This window comes from Hyperolius riggenbachi, chromosome 4, assembly GCF_040937935.1.
Source record: "Hyperolius riggenbachi isolate aHypRig1 chromosome 4, aHypRig1.pri, whole genome shotgun sequence".
Lineage (NCBI taxonomy): Eukaryota > Metazoa > Chordata > Amphibia > Anura > Hyperoliidae > Hyperolius > Hyperolius riggenbachi.
This window is the reverse complement of record NC_090649.1, coordinates 202915646-202934516: the sequence shown is the minus strand read 5'-3', so window position 1 is coordinate 202934516 and position 18871 is coordinate 202915646. Positions and strand designations below refer to the sequence as shown.

Sequence of the window (18871 nt, the reverse complement as noted above, 5' to 3'; positions counted from 1 at the left end):
AACATGAAATAGAGAACGCGAACGCTTGCTAAACGGTTACCTCACTGAGCCTACAGCAAGCGTTCGTACCAGACAAGACAGACAGATGGGGCTACCAGTAGCAACTGCTGCTCTGGCTAACTCCCCTAAAGCAGAATACAGAAGGAACCACCACTGCTACCGCTAGAGCGGATGCGATCCAGACAGACAAACAGATGGGGCTACCAGTAGCAACCACTGATCTAGTTAGCACCCCTAAGGCAGAATACAGAAGGAAGCACTGCCACTACCACTAGGGTGAATGCAATCCAGACAGATGGAGCAGCCAGTAGCAACCGCAGCTCTGGCCTACACTCCCAGACAGACAGAACGATTTCCTGTCGACTGCCGCTGGCGACAAGACAATCAAGACAGAGAGACAGAACAAGGCAATACAGATAATACAACCTGACTGCACTAGAAGGGATGCCTAGTGCAGTCCCAAGGAATTACTCTAAGATAATCTTAGCAAACGACAGCAAGGCTGACACTCCAGGAGAGTTTGCAGGAACAAACCATCATGACCAGCAAGGGATTCTGAGAGCAAAAGATATTTATACTGCAAGCCATCAGAGGAGGCAGCTAGGCAATTTGCATGACAAGTGTATGCAAATTCCTCAGCAGAGCAACTCTGAAACTTGCAAAGCGAAGACAGGTCTCTTTTCCAGAGACCTGCAACACTCAGACCTAAAGAATGGACAAACAGCTGTCATCCCGTGCAGACAGCTGAGCAGATCATTACAGTAAACCTCGGTGCGTCTATACTGCAGGGGCATCTTATGGACCTTTTACCCCCCAAAAACTGTGTCTAAGCTACTCTATCTACACTACACTGCCAGCTACACTACACTAATCCCTGTTGCCCCCACCAGTTATACTACAAACTACACTACACTTATCCCTGCTGCCCCCACCAACTAAGCTACTCAGCAATACACTACACCACACTGTACTACACTACACTTAACTAAATTACACTGATACTACACTACACTACAATGAACTAAACTATACTACACTGAACTTTACTAAACTACACTACACTACAGTACACTTTCTTTTTAATACTATACCTGCTCCTGACACCGTGATCCTCTCCCCATCTCCGGGTCCTGCTTCTTGGGTGTTCCTCTTCAGCATCCTCCACAATCCTCTTCCCCTGGTAGCAGCGATCCTCTTCCCCTGGCAGCAGTGATTCTCTTCCCCTGACAGCAGCGATCCTCTTCCCCTGGCAGCAGTGAACCTCTTCTATTGCAGGATGTGCAGGGACACAGATGCGCAGGGACTTCCGCTTCACAGATCCGCCGGGTCCTCCGTTCTCCAACTTCTGAGCATGCTGCCTTGCCTGTACACTGTCATGCTAGGGGAAGAGGATCGCTGCTATCAGGAGGTGAGGATCGCGCTGCCAGGTAGCAGCTTCCCTGCACACTCAGCATAACATTTTTCCATACCTCTGGAATATAAGATGCACCCATTTCCCCAACCCCCCCCTCAAGTTTTGGGGTAGAAAAAGTATGTTTTATATTCCCAAAAATATGGCACTCTTTTGAATTTTAATTAGATCAGAAAAGTGATTGATATACAATTGATACTGATATTTTACCTATCTGCCACATTGTCTCACTCAGTGTTGAGGTGCCCATTAAAGGTTCAATTCTAGTGAAAGATCATATTTACGATAAGATTATTCAGATCATATTGAATTAAACCAGAGAAGCTGACGGGCCCAATCGATCCTGAATAGCGTTATCAATTGTTTCCTTAAAGAGATAATCATCCCATTGGTGGATTTTCCCAAAGATGTGGTCATAATTAATGATGAGCAAAAATTTCACAAAATCATAATTTTGCATTGTAAGTTGCAATTACCATGCAAAATTGTAATGCAAAAGTTTAGAAAACATTGTTATTAATTTTGTTTGTAACTATAATCAGGAACTGTAATTTTGCTATTACATGTTATTTCATGCTGACTTTAATGGTTAATAGCAAAGCCTCCATACATTCTATTGTCACTAGAATTGCTGCAAATATTTTAAGGGGAATACTGAGAATAAGTCAAAAAATTTTTTTTCAAAAAGACCTTGTAGTTTTTGAGAAAATCTATTTTAAATATTCAAAGGAAAAATATTTTTTAAACTGGTAAAATTACATTTTGCTGTGCCAAGTTATATTTAAAAAAAAAAAAAAACATGTTTCCTTTGAATTTTTACAATTGAGTTTCTCAAAAACGACAAGGTCTTTTTGAAGAAAAAAAAATTTGTCGAAGATAGTATACATAGGGGCTTAGCTATTAACCCCTAAAGTTGGCACACAATTATGTGAAATTATGAATGGATTATGCAAAATCAATTGCATTTCTGAATCGTAATTACATTTTTGGCCGTAACTGCAAAATTTTACATGTAATTTAACTTAATCATAATGAACAGATTATGATCCTCACCAATCATAACTGGTTGAGATATGATCGCATGCTAGATTCTTTAGTAGCGTGGAATGATTAAATATGGTCATTCACTAATAATTGTATCATTTATGGGCATCTTAAGATCATACCTCACAAAAGATCTGACCTAACATTGTTTGCTTAGCTGCAGCTGCCACATTCACGTGCTCTATTACAACATTAATGCAGCCATTCGGTACCTATTGCTGCCATCTGAACCCCTCCCCTTACCCAATTCCCCTACATTTTTTACTTGTTTTGCTTGTTTAATGAGATCAAGAAAGGTCTTTCCCAATTAACGTTTACTTGACAAAATAATTAAATGTTGATCAAAAGAGCTTTCGATAGATACTTTTTTTAAGGTTGATAAAGTGTTGCTATCAATTAGAATGATTTTATCCAATCTAATGTCTAATCTTTTGGGGGGAAATGACATAGTGTATGACAGCCTTCAAGTAGAAACCAGTTTCTTCAAAATGAGTTATCTTTAAATATTTTTGAGAGCATGTTCTTGTGTAACTAATACACATTCCACTGATTTTGTTATTACTTTCGTGTTTATTATAAACTACATTTGGAGTTATAAAATTGTTGCACATTCTGCCTTTATTGTGTAGTTCCTGGACAAGTGAAGAATTTGACCATAAGTAATGTCTCCACCACTTCAATATCTTTGAGCTGGGAGAAACCAGATGGAAATGTCAGTGCTTACTTCATACAGGTTCTTGGGGCTCCATCATACAATAAAACTGTAACTGCAACTGCTACTATCATTGAAGGACTGACACCTGGAAATGTATATATCTTCCTGGTGTATGCTTTTGTAGATAACAAAACTGGAGAAATGAATTCCATATCTGCATACACATGTAAGTATTTGGAATGATAAGTTATAAAAGCTAATGACATCTGGTAAAATCTGTCTATTTGCGTGGATGTTCACAATTTAACATTTTAAATTAGTTTAGAAAACAGATTCTACCAGTCAAGTTTAGAGTTCAATGTGTTGCATAAAAAAAGAAAGACTTATTCATTTTAAAATTCAAATTAACAACAATGTATTAAGGGATATATTCTTAAATGTATAAAACAAGAAAAAGGATATGCTTTAAAATAAGCAATAATACAATAATGCAGTGATAAATAAGTCTATGAGACCACCCTCTAGCTCAGGCATGGGCAAACTCGGCCCTCCAGCTGTTACGGAACTACAAGTCCCACAATGCATTGCAGGAGTCTGACAGCCACAGTCATGACTCATAAAGTCAAATGCATTGTGGGGCTTGTAGTTCCGTAACAGCTGGAGGGCCGAGTTTGCCCATGCCTGCTCTAGCTATTGTCATGGAAGGTACATAAAGCCAGAATGCAAGAGACAATTGAGGACTCAGTCAAGGCTAAATATAATGTAAGGTGCAAGTGCATATTACAGTATTCAAAAAAATGTATTGGACTCCCTGTCTTTCCTACTGTTCAGTGTAGGCTGTACTGGACAATAGGGTGGGGTGACCTCTAGTCATACAAGGAATTCATTGACTCTCACAGCTTTGTAATCTGCTTCACTAAATATGAATCCAATGATCCATTATGGCTTGCATGATCAGTTAAATCAAAACAGAAGAGAAGGGTAAGCTTATACATAGATGCAAATCCATGTCTATTTTTATCCTTCATGCTATAAGTCATAAACTGGCACTCACTTCAGAGCCATGCAGGACCCCTCTCTACTTACAAAACGTAATAAGTAATGTGTTGCAACAGTCTCATATGCTGTTGCAACAATCTCTGTTAAAAGCAACCAACAAGTGCATAAACAAACCCTTTATGATGTGAAAGTGATGTAAATAGCCTTCTATTAAACAAAGGGCAACCAGATAGCCACATAGACCCAGATAGATAGCAGATGCAATAAACTTTTAATTGTCTCTTAGTGTAGGCTTCAAAATCTTCTACTATAAAGATCTAATATAAAATATCTCTAATATCATTAGGGCCTCTTTACTTGCATTAGATGGAAATGCAGAACACACATACATAAAATCTTGACCCACTATGAACTGCCATTATAATATAGACATATAGTAAATTTTATATCATGTCCTTCTTTCCACTCAACTGGTTTCATCATCCTTGGATTTCGTCAAGGATACTTCCTTCATTTAGAAGTCTTGTGGATTGGCATTGGTGAAGGACAGAGGCCACGGGAATCATGGTTTCTGCACTCTTGGCCCGAGACTGCAATCATTTGCCAGAATATATAGCATCTCAGGAGCGATGGTCCTAAACCACTTTGTGATCACTCAACACTTTTTTTCGATCAAGCTAGTGTGGTTACAGTATAAGTCATATGGTAGACTATGTGTAACGAATGCTGCCGCGGCGGACTGCATCGCCACAGCGGCTGCCTCCGGGCCCCTCTCCGTCTCTCCGGTGTCTAGGACGCCGGGGACGGAACTATCTTTGCCCTGCAGGGTTGCTGTCTCGCGTGGGCGAGCGCATAGACAGGACCTTTATTCGGGGAGAGGGCTCGTCAGCTGACCTGTTGGTCAGCTGACATCAGAGGAGACTCACTGCGCCCCGGATTGGCTGCTGCAGGGGGCGTGCCAGTGAGGTCTCCTCTGCTTCTTTAGCCTTCGGGCTTCAGTCTAGCACTGTCTGCTATCGTGTATACTTGTGTGTCAGCGCTCAGACCTTAGACTGGTTCCGGTGTGTTTTGATCTGGGAGGAAACCAGGGATTTCACACAAGACTAGGATCTCTGTTTATTGTAGTTAGGTTCCAGTTGATGATAGATGTATATGCAGTGTTTGCCATATACATCTATCTATAGTTAGTTCATTATTGCATTATTCTGTATTGACTTCCTGTGTATGACTTTGGCTACTCTGACTCTGATCTTGTTCTCTGACCCTGTACTTCTGCCTATCTGCTTTACTAGTTGCTGAACCTCTGCCTGAACTCCGTTGGTTACCTCTGTACCACTGTACCGTTGGTTACATCTCTGTTGCCAAACCTTGCCTGTCAGACCACTCTGTTCACCAGTGGGCCCTCGCCACTGGTAAGGTGCTAGCTTCACCAGCGCCTCTGGTGAAGTTATTCTTAGTGTAGTCCTGGTGGTGTCTACTAGGCTGCAGTACGATCTGAATCGCCTACTCCTTATGCGACCATTAGTTACAGTATTGTCTGTGCCTCCTGTTCCTGGGCTGCACTGTAGTCTGAATCACCCACTCCTACGGTGATTATTAGGCTGCAGTGCGATCTGAATCGCCCATTCCTTTGGCGACCATTAATTACAGTACTGTTTGTTTGTACGCCTGCCCCTCAGGATACCACTAGGTTGCTGTATTATCTGAATCACCTGCTCCGTGGGTGATTCTATATCTCAGTGCCAGTATCCCCAGCTTGCTGGGGTTTGTACTTGATCATACGGGCAGTACACTGATAGTATCTCACCAGTCTCACTGGTGAGGCCTCGCTACCTGTATTACTTGGTGTACTCCCTTTCTCTTTCAGTTAACCGATAGTACCTCACCGGCCCCCCCTGGTGAGGCCTTGTTATTCTATTATAGTTCTGTACTCTGTTACCACGGTCAGTGTGTCTATAGTACCTCCCCAGCACCTCTGGTGAAGTCTTGTCAAACTATACAGTTACCGTGTCTCTTAATACCTTCCCAGAACTAGAGTTGAGCTGAAATTTTCGTAATTTCGCATTACTATAATTACGCATGCGAAATTTGCGATTACGATGCGAAATTAGCGTAGCGAAATTGCCATTAAAATCGTAATTGAAAATACCGTAAGCGTAATTTTCAACGCGAAATTTCGCGTTTCGTTCATGCCGTACTTTCGCATTAAACGCTACCGTAATTTCGCGTTAAACCGTAACGCTCCGTATAATATAAAAAAGCCGCCGACTTTAAGGGTTAATAGCAAAGCCCCCTTAAATGCTAAGAGCCTCAAATTTGGAGAATATATTAAGGAGATCAGGAGGAATAAGAGGAAAAATTTTTTTTTCAAAAAGACCTTATAATTTTTGAGAAAATCGATGTTAAAGTTTCAAAGTAAAAATGTATACATTTAAAAACCCGCCGACTTTAACGGTTAATAGCAAAGCCTGCTTAAAGTTTAGGAACACCAAATTCCTAGGGTATATCAAGGGGATCAGTGGGAATAAGAGGAAAAAATTTTTTTTCAAAAACACCTTATAGTTTTTGAGAAAATCGATTTTTAAGTTTCAAGGGCAAAAATGTCTTTTAAATGCGGAAAATGTCAGTTTTTTTTGCACAGGTAACAATAGTGTATTATTTTCATAGATTCCCCCAAGTGGGAAGAGTTTTACTTACTTCGTTCTGAGTGTGGGAAATATAAAAAAAAACGACGTGGGGTCCCCCCTCCCAGACCTCTTTAACCCCTTGTCCCCCATGCAGGCTGGGATAGCCAGAATGCGGAGCACCGGCCGCGTGGGGCTCCGCACCCTGACTATACCAGCCCGCATGGTCCATGGATTGGGGGGTCTCGGAAGGGGAGGGGCAGCCAAGCTTTCCCCTCCCCCTCCGAGCCCTTGTCCAATCCAAGGACAAGGGGCTCTTCTCCACCTCCGATGGGCGGTGGAGGTGGAGGCCGCGATTTCCTGGGTGAGGGGTTCATGGTGGAATCTGGGAGTCCCCTTTAAAAAGGGGTCCCCCAGATGCCCACCCCCCTCCCAGGAGAAATGAGTATAGAGGTACTTGTAGTACCCCTTACCCATTTCCTTTAAGAGTTAAAAGTAAATAAACACACAAACACATAGAAAAAGTATTTTAATTGAACAAAAAACATAACCACGAAAAAAGTCCTTTAATATTCTTAATTAACCATTAATACTTACCTGTCCCTTTAAATAAATGATCCCACGCAATATCCTCAGAAATGTTCTATCAGTTACAATGTAACAAAGTTATTACAATATAACAACTTTGTTACATTGTAACTACGCCGCACCCGACGTCACTCACCGCCGCCGCCGCCGCCGCGTCTGCGCTGCAGGACCCGACAGAGCTCTGAGCTATGGCTCAGAGCTCTCGAAAGCATCTTTGTATTTGGGCTCCAAGGAGCCCCATTGGTCCTTAGCAGACCAATGGGGTTCCTTCTGATTTGAAGGAACCCCATTGGTCTGCTAAGGACCAATGGGGCTCCTTGGAGCCCAAATACAAAGATGCTTCTCAGAGCTCTGAGCTATATAGCTCAGAGCTCTGTCGGGTCCGTGCAGGACGCTAAGTCCCCGCCGGCTCCGCTGCCCTCCCCGCCTCTCCCACATGTCACCCACATGTCACCCACATGTGGGTGACATGTGGGTGACAGATGTGGGCGGGGTGGACAGCGGGAGCTGCGGGGACTTAGCGTCCTGCATGGACGCGTATGCGGCGGCTGAGCGGCGAGTGGCGTCGGGTGCGGCGTAGTTACAATGTAACAAAGTTGTTACATAATAACTTTGTTACATTGTAACTGATAGAACATTTCCGAGGATATTGCGTGGGATCATTTATTTAAAGGGACAGGTAAGTATTAATGGTTAATTAAGAATATTAAAGGACTTTTTCGTGGTTATGTTTTTTGTTCAATTAAAATACTTTTTCTATGTGTTTGTGTGTTTATTTACTTTTAACTCTTAAAGGAAATGGGTAAGGGGTACTACAAGTACCTCTATACTCATTTCTCCTGGGAGGGGGGTGGGCATCTGGGGGACCCCTTTTTAAAGGGGACTCCCAGATTCCACCATGAACCCCCCACCCAGGAAATCGCGGCCTCCACCTCCACCGCCCATCGGAGGTGGAGAAGAGCCCCTTGTCCTTGGATTGGACAAGGGCTCGGAGGGGGAGGGGAAAGCTTGGCTGCCCCTCCCCTTCCGAGACCCCCCAATCCATGGACCATGCGGGCTGGTATAGTCAGGGTGCGGAGCCCCACGCGGCCGGTGCTCCGCATTCTGGCTATCCCAGCCTGCATGGGGGACAAGGGGTTAAAGAGGTCTGGGAGGGGGGACCCCACGTCGTTTTTTTTTTATATTTCCCACACTCAGAACGAAGTAAGTAAAACTCTTCCCACTTGGGGGAATCTATGAAAATAATACACTATTGTTACCTGTGCAAAAAAACCTGACATTTTCCGCATTTAAAAGACATTTTCGCCCTTGAAACTTAAAAATCGATTTTCTCAAAAACTATAAGGTCTTTTTGAAAAAAAAATTTTTCCTCTTATTCCCACTGATCCCCTTAATATACCCTGGGAATTTGGTGTTCCTAAACGTTAAGCAGGCTTTGCTATTAACCGTTAAAGTCGGCGGGTTTTTAAATGTTTACATTTTTCCTTTAAAACTTTAACATCGATTTTCTCAAAAACTATAAGGTCTTTTTGAAAAAAAATTTTTTCCTCTTATTCCTCCTGATCTCCTTAATATATTCTCCAAATTTGAGGCTCTTAGCATTTAAGGGGGCTTTGCTATTAACCCTTAAAGTCGGCGGCTTTTTTATATTATACGGAGCGTTACGGTTTAACGCGAAATCACGGTAGCGTTTAATGCGAAATTACAGCATGATACGACTGTAATGCGAAAATTACGCGAAAATTACGCTTATGCGAAATTTCGCGAAATCCTTCTTCATTACGATTATGTACTTACGGCCATAATCGTAATTACACTAATTACGCGAAATTTCGCAAAATCGTAATTAGGTCATTACGCTCATCCCTCGGAGGTCTGGCTGTATTTAGTAGTACTGTGTAGCTAGTGCCAGCCAGTACCTCTGAAGGGGCTTAGACCAGTGAGGTTTAAGCTTAGAGATTCATGGTACATTCTCAGCTCCTCTGAAAGGTTTAGCTATAGCTGTTTGGGTCACTTGTGTCACCTCTCCAGCTCCACTGGAAAGGTTTGGGGTAGCTTCTTGCTGCCATTTAAGCTTGTTCCTTGCCAGCTCCTCTGATAGGACTAGCTGGTCTATTTCTGTAGGCTATCTGGTAAACGTCTGTTATTATCCATCTGATTGGTTCTTGTCCCTTGCCAGCACCCCTGGCGGAGACCAGCCAAACTATCTCTGTGTTCTCTGTCTGTATCCTTCCCAGCCCCACTGGGGAGCTTTATGTCTACTCTGTCTTATTTGTGTGCAGTTTGTACCTTACCCATTCCTCTGGAAGTGTCTTCTAAAACCATTAAAGTTACAGTTGCACCAAACACTACACACTCTACTCTGGGTCTTGCTATACTGGTATTATTGGTGATTCTGCGGATCACACATAATCAGGTATAGTGTCTGCATTGTTGGTGATTCCGCAGATCACCAACTGATCAGACATCTGAGTAGTGGCACTAAACCGTCACACTATGTTCATAGAATATGATCATATCCTAGAAGACAGGGCTTTGATGCAAAAAGCATAACACGGCTTCACTATCAAAAATATTTTACGATTTAATTTTCTCTAACATTTAGCCAGATCACATTTTACTAAACAACATGAATACTGATTGCCAAAAAACAAGTCATTGTTGCAAATATTAATGTTCAGAAAATTATTTTTGCATATACATTTCTGTATTATTTTGAATGATTAACATACAGTATTATCTCACTAATATTATAAATGTAAAAAGTTTGGATGTTTGTTACTTAATCACGCAACAATGGCTGAACGGATTTGAATGAAATTTGGCACACACATAGTACATTACCTGGAATAACATAAAGGATACTTTTTATCCCCATAACCAAAAAGTGGGCGGAGACAAATACAAATTTCACTGTAAACTGTAAACTGCAGCCATTTTTACACTGTTTATGGTAAAGTTCTCAAACTTTGCACAGCTGGTCACTGGGTGACTGCTGGGATTAATATTCAGAAAAGTGGGTGGAGCCTACAAAAGCCAATCTAAATTCACCTATGGATTTTCGAGAGGAATATTTAATTGCTGTCATTCTTGCACTGTTAATGGCACAAGCCTCAAACCTGGTACAGTTGGTCATTGGGTGGTTGGGGTTAAAATTCAGAAAAGGGGGTGGAGCCACAGCCAATTAGATTTGTTTTATTTCAATGCAAAGTATTGATGCCAAAGTCTGCAAAGCTCACAAACTAGGTCATTGAGTAATTGTGTGTTAGGGTTAGAGAAATGGCTGGAGCCAACACCAGCCAAATACATACCCGGGCAATGCTGGGCTATCAGCTAGTACTATTATAAATGTGAATACATTCTTCAATTTTGTTTTTGTTTTCCAGTGCCAGAAAGTGTCACAAACCTAACAGTAGAAATTGTGAATCTGAATTCAGTACAACTGAGCTGGAGGGCACCTATTGGAAACAAAAGCTCTTACATTATTACTGATGTGGCAAATGCCTTATTTAAGGTGCAGACACTTGGAGAATCAATCGTCATAGGGAACCTGACTGCTGGGATGAAATACCAGTTTATGGTGTCTGTACTAGCTGGAGAAAATACAGTGCAAGGAATTGGCAAGCAGATATTAGTATATACAAGTAAGTCATATACAATGCAAAGTTAACAGTGTCAATTTTGTATTATACTTTTTGAAACTTTGTAGTATGCTTTCTCTAACTGCTGTTCAAAGCTGGAATGTAAGATTTGTGTAGAAATTGGAGTTTTTAGAGAAAATAATAGGTTGGTCTGTTAGGAGTGGGATTGGACGTGGGCACAAACATTATAGCAGCTAGGTGTCACCAAGTAGCATATTCTGTTTCATCTTCACCAATGATGTGGGAACAAATAGTCCAATCTACCAAAAAAAAAAGAAATATCAGTGAGGTCAGATGACATTTTTTTAAGTGGGTGTCTGCTACACAATTACCTAATTTCTGTTCAATAGTTCACGTTTATTCTGGTTTTTGATGTAGAAGAACTGAAAACTAGGCCTGATATGTTTGAGAGCTAAAGTTTGCCTCTCAGATCCTACTGTTGTTTCTTTAATTGTTAGTACGGTTTATTGCCTTAACTTTTACAACACTGGCAAATATATCAAGGCTCTTAGGACAGTCTGTTTTCAAACTAGCTTGGGCATGGTAGCTTTTATGATTTCTCTGTTAATAGAGTGATCAGATAGCATATAATCCTGGTCCCTTCATCAGTGGGCATGCTTGTGCTCAGTAATGAAGGGACAAGGTGTGAAGAGATTGGTACTTTGTGCAAGACACCGTACGCTTCCTACACACAGACACACACCCCTCACACACACACACACACCCTATACACACACACACACACACACATACAGTACATACACACGCAAACTCCCTGCTAACCAGTATAGTGGTACTGAACACTAGAGGTGAGGGGGACCACTACACTTGTGAAGTCTTTCTTTGTTCATCACCAGCTCTTGTAGTTGAGTGGCAAGGCGGATTTGGTCGGGGCACCCAATGCTGTCAGCACACTGGAAAGTTTCCTGCACTGTAGTACAATTTTACCAGCCTTGCCGCAAACAATGTAATGAGCATTGCATGAATAGCGCTACTCGAGTTATGTATGCAAGGCATATGTTGGTTTTATAACACATGTCATGCAAATAGTTTAGGATGGGTTGTACGAGTAAAGCGCTCATTGTATACATAACCCGAGTTACACTATATGCGCAACGCCCATTGAGTAATTTGTGTAAACAATGGTAGAATATGTATGGGCTGTGTGCAGGGAGGGGTCTGATGCAGGTATTCACTTTTACTTTTAAGTGTGATCATAACAAAGAGGGTTACAATTTCTCCAATTTGCTGCACATGCAATAATATTTTCCTTGTTTTTCTTTTGTCTACAGACCAAGCCAGTTTATATATATCTTGTCATGTGTCAACAATGAGCAAATTAACAATGGAACAACAAATACTTTTGCAGGTAGCATTTAAAAAAAACTATCCCTTCAATTATTTTATGTTGTCATAACAAAGTAAAAATATAAGCTATCCCTTCTCTCTGTTCACTGACGTGTTTGCACACTAAGCAAGAAAAAGTGGGCATAAGGTCGGAATGGGCTTAGAACAGGAGTAGTTAATGAATGGAGCAGAAACAGGAAAATAATTGTGGGCTCAATACTGGCAGGCCTAAAAAAACAAGTTGAAAATCCTGCAGTCTTCAGCCAGGGCACTATCTGCACGGTGTTTGTATGTTCTCCCTATGTGTACATAGTTTTCCTCCAGCACTCTGTTTTCCTTCCACATCCCAAAAATATAAATGTTATAAATTAAATAAGTTAATTGGCTTCTCTCTAAAAAGAATTAGCAGTAGACAACTGACATGCAACTACAGTAGGGGTTGGATTGTGATCTCCTTAGCTATCAGGGACTTCAAAGAGATGATTTGCATATTCAGCAGTGATGCACTGGGAGACATCTCAGAGCTCACTCCAACCTGAATAATGCCAAATACCTTCTGTGTTAACAAGGCAAACTTCTGTTTTGCATCTTCATTAATACAGGGAATTATGGTATAACTAAGAAAAAAGTTGTTGCATTGAGTGTTCTTATTTATTTACTGCTGAGGAGGGTTGCTCTCACAAGCTGAAAGGGGCAAGTGCGTCAATGTGAGGCTTGAAACGCGACCAACAGGACGTGTGCGAGCTGTTTGGAACGCAGGGCAGACGGCGGAATTATGGGTAAATCACCACTTGTATCCCTGCCGCACACCTGCGCCAATTAAGCCTCATTTGAATCATGGGTATTACGCGTGAGAGCAACCCTTCTGCTTGTTCACATCTAAATATGGTTCTCTCATGTGGAAAAAAAATGTGCTGCCTGCAGCATAATATTGCTCACTGTGTGCTATTCCACAAGTCGACCGTCTGCTGCTGTCAGCTGACTTTGGTTGACTTGCACGTTAAACGCGCAATGCAAAAAATGTGTCAAGTGTAAGGCCTCTTTCACACTGAATACTGAAAAAAAAGATTGTTTTAACTGATCAGTTGTTCCATATCAGTACATTGGGAAAAAAGCTTTCAGTTAAAGAGAGTCTGAAGCGAGAATAGATCTCGCTTCAGACCTCATATATAGCAGGGGCACGTGTGCCCCTGCTAAAACGCCGCTATCCCGCGGCTTAACGGGGGTCCCTGTCCCCCCAAACCCCCTCCGTAATGCGGGGGACCGCTTCCTGGTTTGGGCAGGGCTAACCGCCGCAGCCCTGCCCCTCGCGCGTCTGTCAGCGCATATCTCCGCCTCTCCCCCGCCCCTCTCAGTCTTCCTTCACTGAGAGGGGCGGGGGAGAGGCGGCGATGCGCGTCTGATAGACGCGCTGGGAGGCAGGGCTGCAGCCGTTAGCCCTTGCCTCCAGGAAGAGACAACCAGCGACCATTTTCCGACCAAGGTTTGCGGGGGGTGGGTTGGGGGTGAAGGGACCCCCGTTTAGCCGCGGGATAGCGGCGTTTTAGCAGGGGCACACGTGCCCCTGCTATATATGAGAGCTGAAGCGAGATTTAGTCTCGCTTCAGTGTCTCTTTAAACCACATAAAAAATGAACTGACCCATAGGGAAACATGGACATTACGCTGAACATCAATTGTCCGTTCAGTTATTAGTGACAGCAACTGATTCAGGCCTCGTTCACATCATTTAGAGCAGATGGCTGTGCGATTGAAACGCAACACGTCAGATCGCACGCCATCTGCGCTACTATATGCTGTGCTGCAGATCCCATTCATTACAATGAATGGGATCTGCGCTGCGATTCCCAAAAATGCGTGCAGCACGCGATAGCGCGATGGGAATGGTAGAAGGGCTGTCTATGCCCTTCTACCATTCTTGCGTGTCGCACACTATGCGCGCTGCCAAGATGCGCACGGCAGCGCGTATAGTCTGAACGAGGCCTTAGTGTGAATGGACACTAATCGTGTGTGTAAACCCTTCCTAAGGCTGGATTCACAGTGGTCAGTTGCATAACGCATGTGTTATAATGTGTTATAATAAGTGTGAACTGCAATGGAGACAGGACATAGACTTTAATGCAAAACCTGCATGCAGCAAGTTAGAACAATGCAATGCGTACAACGCTTTACTGTGAACAGCCCCATAGAATTGTATTTGCTGTTGACATGCAGAATTAACCTGCAACACTGCTGTTCACTGTGAACCGAGCCTTACGCATATGCATGGCCATCGGTTAGTGTCTTGTATGAAGACGCAGGCTTCAAACTGTTAATACTGGTATATTTCTTTACATTTACAGTTTATTGCCTTTTTCGTTTTTAATTGTACTGTTTCTCCTGATTTCAGATTAACCAAGTCCTGCAGGGAGCATTTCCAAATAAGAATATAACAGCAGCTTTAAAAGCAGAGAGGACATCTTGATTCTAAAAACAAAACAAAAAAAATAAAAATGATGAGGCTATGTGACCGTATTTCAGTGCGAAGGCATGTTTATGCGTTTGCCACACACTCTTAATCAATCTGTTCACCACTAGCAAGATATGCCTCTCTTTCCCATGTTATGCACCTTACTAGAAATTAATATCGTGTTAAGGTTTTATTTCTTTCTATTATTGTATCAAGAACACACTACACAGTATTTCACATTTTTTTTGTAAATTAGATGAATCTAATGAAAACTTATTAAACACTATAAATATTTGACGCCTGTTCTTATTAAAATTGATGCTGCTTGGAGAGTGGAGGCTGTCTGTGACTGACAGCTTAATTACTTTGTACTGCACAAGTTGTGCCTCCCCACAGACAGTTACAGTGTGGTCAATATTACTCAAGGCCCCATAAGCAATTCACTTTTTCACCTGAGTTTTCTCCTCTTAAAAAATGCCTCTTAAGCCACCAGAAAGCAAGAAAATATTCAAAATAAATTTGACGGTGCTTTTTCACCAACTCTTTGGTACTTTTTTAGTTGTAACATGCTGAAAATGTAGTTTAAAGAGAAGATGAACATTTTCTCCTTGGAGATAACTCAAGTGAAAAAATGAATTGCATATGGGCCAAGGTTTTTGGTAAATATCTGTTTGTCCAAGGTGAACCAGTCAGATCAGACACCAATAAACCTGCCAATTTTAGCGAGAAAGTGACTTGAACATAGGAAGAACATGTAGCTAAGGTCCTTCCTGGTTGGACCAGTTCAAAATCCAGAATATACTGCTAACCATTTAGTTTGACTTTCCACTAGAGTTTTAGCCTACAAAAAAGTTTTCTCAGCCCAGATGTATAAAATGCACTAGCAGCAATAGAGTATTGTTCCACTTTAGCCATCAGCTAATACAAAAACATTGGAATAAGGATGGTATCATCAAACAACACCTTAGCTATATTAGTGCTGGTTCACACGGACATCTGCCCTGCGTTTATCGCCAGTGTTTTGGTCCCATGCAAGTGAATGGTAGCGTTTGTACTGGACTTTTACCAGCATTTGTGCGAACGCGGCATTAGAGGTGACCCTGGATGCTACATGTAAGCTTCCTGGGATGGTTAACTACCGCGGCTGAAAAACGTCGACCGCAGCTGAAAGCCGATGAAAGCCCGAATGCGAAGCCACTGAAAACTGGGCAGATGTCTTTGTGAACCAGCCTTTACTTGCTAAAACATAGTTCTGGACTTTTTACCTCCCAGACATTAAGGCTGTATTCACAGTGGTCAGTTGCATAATGCACAAGTTAAAATGAGTGTGAACTGCACCGTAACCTGGGCATAGGCTTAAGGACCAGCTAATGCCCATAGGCATCAGCAGGTCTTAAGTGGGTTACCATGAAAACGGTCGCTCGATCGAGCGGCCTTTCCATGTCAGTTCACGGAGGGTGTCTCCGTGAACAGCCGGAGAGCCACCGATCATGGCTCGCCGGCAAAATGTAAACACGCGGGGAAGAAATCCCCGCTGTTTACTTCATACGGCGCTGTTGCGCAGCAGCGCCGTGATGTAGATCGGCGATCCCCGGCCTCTGATTGGCCGGGGATCGCCGGCATATGATAGGCTGAAGCCTATCCTATCAGGCGCAGGATGGATATCCGTCCTGCGCCGCTCAGATGCTAAGGGAGAGGTAGGGAAAGCCGGGGAGGGTGGAAAGCGCTGCAGAGGGGGGCTTTGAAGAGCCCCCCCCCGGAAAGCGTGGGTAGCCGGCGGCGATCAGACCCCCCCAGCAGGACATCCCCCTAGTGGGGAAAAAAGGGGGGAAGTCTGATCGCCAAGGCTCACTGCTGATCGGTGCTGCAGGCTGGAGAGCCCACGCAGCACCGATCACTGAAAAAAGCCCTGGTCCTTAAGTGGTTAATGCAAAGCCTGCATGCAGAAAGTTAGAATAACGCGATCCATTACTGTGTACAAACCCTTAGAATAGTATGTGCAGTAAGTTGACAAATTTTTTCTGCAATGCAACTGAGCATTGTGAACCTACCCTTAAGCCTCTTTCACACTGAATGCTGAACAACAGATGTGTTTTAACTGATCAGTTGTTCTGTAGCAGCACATTGTGGAAAGCTTTTGGTTAAAATGTGAACTGACCCATTGGGAAACATGGACGCTGAACTGTACACCAATTGTCTGTTCAGTTATAATTGACAGCAACTAATTCAGAGTGAAAGGACCCTTGGACTAGGTTCACAGTGGTCAGTTGCATAATGCACACATTATAAATAGTGTAAACTGCAATGGAGACTGGCCACAGACTTTAATACAAAGCCTGCATGCAGTGAGTTAGAGTAACGTGATCAGTTACTGTAAACAGCTCCATAGAATGGTATGGGCTGTGAGTTGACATGCAAAATTAGTCTACAACACAACTGACCACTATGAAGAGGGCCTAAAGCAGGATTCACAGTAGGCAGTTGCATAACGCAAGCGTAAGAATAAGTGTGAACTGCAATGGAAACAGGACATAGACTTTAATACAAAGCCTGCATGCAGCGAGTTACAATAACACGATCCGTTACAATGCAGCACTGTGAACAGGCCCGTAAAATTGTATGGGCAGTGAGCTGACATGCAGAATTATTTTGCAATGCAAATGAGCACTGTGAACAGGGTCTTAAACAACAATAATACCCTACTTAGTATTTATTGTTAAAAAGTTTTCAATCTTGTGTGTTATTTTTTAAAAAATTTTACTTTAATATTGTTTTAACATTTCATGATAGCATTTCAACCAGGTTTTGTAAGGCTCATCGACTTAGTGTATATAACTTTTAGCCACAAGGTGGTGCTAAATATTCGTTCCTGATACATTGATTTCTTCTCAGTCCACAGTGCTTTAGCAAATTCCACATACATGTTTCTCTTTTTCTACCTCTTAGTACAACTGGTTTAGTTTCATACCAACAGGATTTAGGGCTCCACTGGTGTAACAATAGGGGATGCGACCCCTGCCGCCGCGAGGGGGGGAGAGGGGCGGGGCAACAAAAGTCCCTGAGCAGGCCCTAGGGAGGTGGGGGGGGGATTTTTTAGCAGGGGGGCCCAGGGATTTCTAGGTACGCCCCTGTAGGGCTCATTTCCATTAAAGTGCAGAGCCCCGTGGCTCTGTCCTGCATGTCACTCTCAGCGGGGGGTGGCATTACTGAATAGGATCATGAGCTGAAGTGCCCCGAAATGCAGCAAACCATGCACAGCAATTCAGCTCTGATTCGCCGCGCATGATTGGAATCGGCAGACAGTGCATTCTATGCAACTGTCTGCTGTCCCTACGATTGCATTTCCATAAGTGCGCCTGAAAGCATTCTATATGGAATTACACTTCATGCAGTACAAATCAAATCGTCATCTGTCTCAAAAAGTGTTTAAAACATCAATATTCTAATGATTTATAATAAAGGGGGGCTACAATAGCAGTGCTACTTTCTATCACTCGGGAACCTCCTAAAGGCAAACTCCATTTTGATAGGCCACCAAAGTCAACTAAAAGTCATTCTGTATGCACTAAAAGGTATATCACACCTGACCTCAATACTATATTGCAGCAGGTTTCATAAGGTGTTATGTTATACTGTATACTGTATGGTTGTTGTTTCCTAATAGGAGAGATTATATTTCTGTACCAACTGCTATTTGAGAGTAATACATTTATAAAATAGTTTGCATTAAAGGTGACCTAAAGTGAGAGGGATATGAAAGCTGCAATATTTATTTCCTTTTAAACAATGCAGATTGCCTGTCTGTACTGTTGATCCTCAGCCTCTAATACTTAATGGCGTAGACCCAGAACAAGCATGCAGATTAATATCAGATTACCTGCATGCTTGTTTCAGGGATTTGATTTAGTCACTACTTCAGCCAATTAGAGTTGAGCAGGATGTCAGGCAAACCATTTTGTTTAACCTCCTTAGCGGTAGCCCCATGCTGGACACAGGGTAAGCCACGCAGGAGGATTTCTCAGGCCCCGCTGGCTACTTTGCTAGCTGCGTGTTACTCACGATCGCCACCGCCCCGCGCTGATTTGCCGCTACCCGCCGCATCAGAGGGTGCCCC

The 18871-nt window shown here is 42.7% G+C and overlaps 1 protein-coding gene across 2 annotated transcripts in view; it reads left to right on the top strand.

Annotated features, from left to right (window-relative positions):
* Nucleotides 1-15026, top strand: part of LOC137571710 (receptor-type tyrosine-protein phosphatase eta-like) — a 79741-nt gene extending 64715 nt beyond the window's left edge. The window contains exons 6-9 of one of the 2 annotated variants that reach the window (XM_068281260.1): nucleotides 3085-3336; nucleotides 10708-10965; nucleotides 12255-12331; nucleotides 14698-15026. In XM_068281260.1, coding sequence (XP_068137361.1) covers nucleotides 3085-3336; nucleotides 10708-10965; nucleotides 12255-12331; nucleotides 14698-14772 — 662 coding nt within the window. In that variant the 3' untranslated portion in view covers nucleotides 14773-15026. The remainder of the gene's footprint in view (nucleotides 1-3084; nucleotides 3337-10707; nucleotides 10966-12254; nucleotides 12332-14697) is intronic. The other variant, XM_068281262.1, reaches the window with a different exon arrangement.
* The last annotated feature ends 3845 nt before the right edge of the window (nucleotides 15027-18871 follow it).